Raw genomic sequence first — 1082 nt, 5'->3', positions numbered from 1 at the left:
CCGTTTAAGTGTAAAATCTTGAAAAATAATGTAATAGAAGCTACAATATTAACCGGATGTGGAAAAGGTGAAGTCGTATATATACCAAGAATACCTATTAAACCCAGTGATGTGCCGTTTGGATTTGAGCGATTACAGTTCCCGGTAAAACTTGCATTCACCTTCACCATAAATAAATCTCAAGGTAAATGTACGGGACTTCTACTTGATCCTATGTGCTTCTCTCATGGACAATTATATGTGGCATGTTCAAGAGGCGGTGACCCGAAAAATCTCTACATTTATTGTCCGAATGGAAAAACAAAGAACATCGTATATCCTCAAGCATTAAAATGATACAGATTATTATATAATTTTTACAAACAAAAAAATACGATATCGTTCTTATCGATCATGCCATCTTTTCATTTTTGTATTTGTATTTTGCTCGTATTGGCTTATAAACGGACAGTTTCCATAGAAACATAATAATTATAAAATATACATTAAAATATTTACATGCAGTCGTCTCGACCTGGTGACCGAGAAAGACATCGAGTGGGTTTTTCATGTCGGTTCTGACCTTCCTCAGATGTAGCTGAATATCTATCCCTTTCGGTACTAGCGGGACGTTTGAGTCCCGGACACTTTAATCGGTAATAGAAAATATATGCATTTAGATATCGGTATGTTCTGGCCTGGCGGGACATCTGAGTCCCATCTAATACACGTTGAAAAAAAAAAAAGTGAAATATAATTATTCTTTAACTATTTATTTTACATTGTAGCAGGGGAAACCCAACCGTACTCTTATCTGCTAGTAATTGTATTTTTGTATTTATATTCTGCGTATATAATCTGTTTACGGACGACGCTAATCGTTTGTTTATTTTTCAATTCTTCTCAACAATGAAATAAAATATATTTGGTCGTCATGTTATCTATATTTACGAAATTAATCAACATTTTTGTCGCGGGACTCATATATCCCGTCAGTATTCGTCAGTCGTAAAACAGCCCGGTCGTGTGTTCGCAATATAATATAATATAATATAGTCTTACGTACGCACGTCTCGTATATTTCGTCGTCATTTTTATCGTTA

General features: G+C 34.6%; 1 protein-coding gene across 1 annotated transcript; it reads left to right on the top strand.

The window, feature by feature from the left end:
* Positions 1 to 67: 67 nt before the first annotated feature.
* LOC100571062 (ATP-dependent DNA helicase pif1-like) lies at positions 68 to 336 on the top strand (the record flags this gene model as incomplete). The annotated part of the gene is made up of 1 exon (XM_008191019.3): positions 68 to 336. A coding segment is annotated over one exon (269 nt), but the record flags the coding sequence as incomplete, so codon positions are not given.
* Between the last annotated feature and the right edge of the window lie 746 nt (positions 337 to 1082).

Source organism: Acyrthosiphon pisum, unplaced genomic scaffold (assembly GCF_005508785.2).
Source record: "Acyrthosiphon pisum isolate AL4f unplaced genomic scaffold, pea_aphid_22Mar2018_4r6ur Scaffold_1859;HRSCAF=2364, whole genome shotgun sequence".
Lineage (NCBI taxonomy): Eukaryota > Metazoa > Arthropoda > Insecta > Hemiptera > Aphididae > Acyrthosiphon > Acyrthosiphon pisum.
This window is presented reverse-complemented; position numbering and strand designations above follow the sequence as displayed.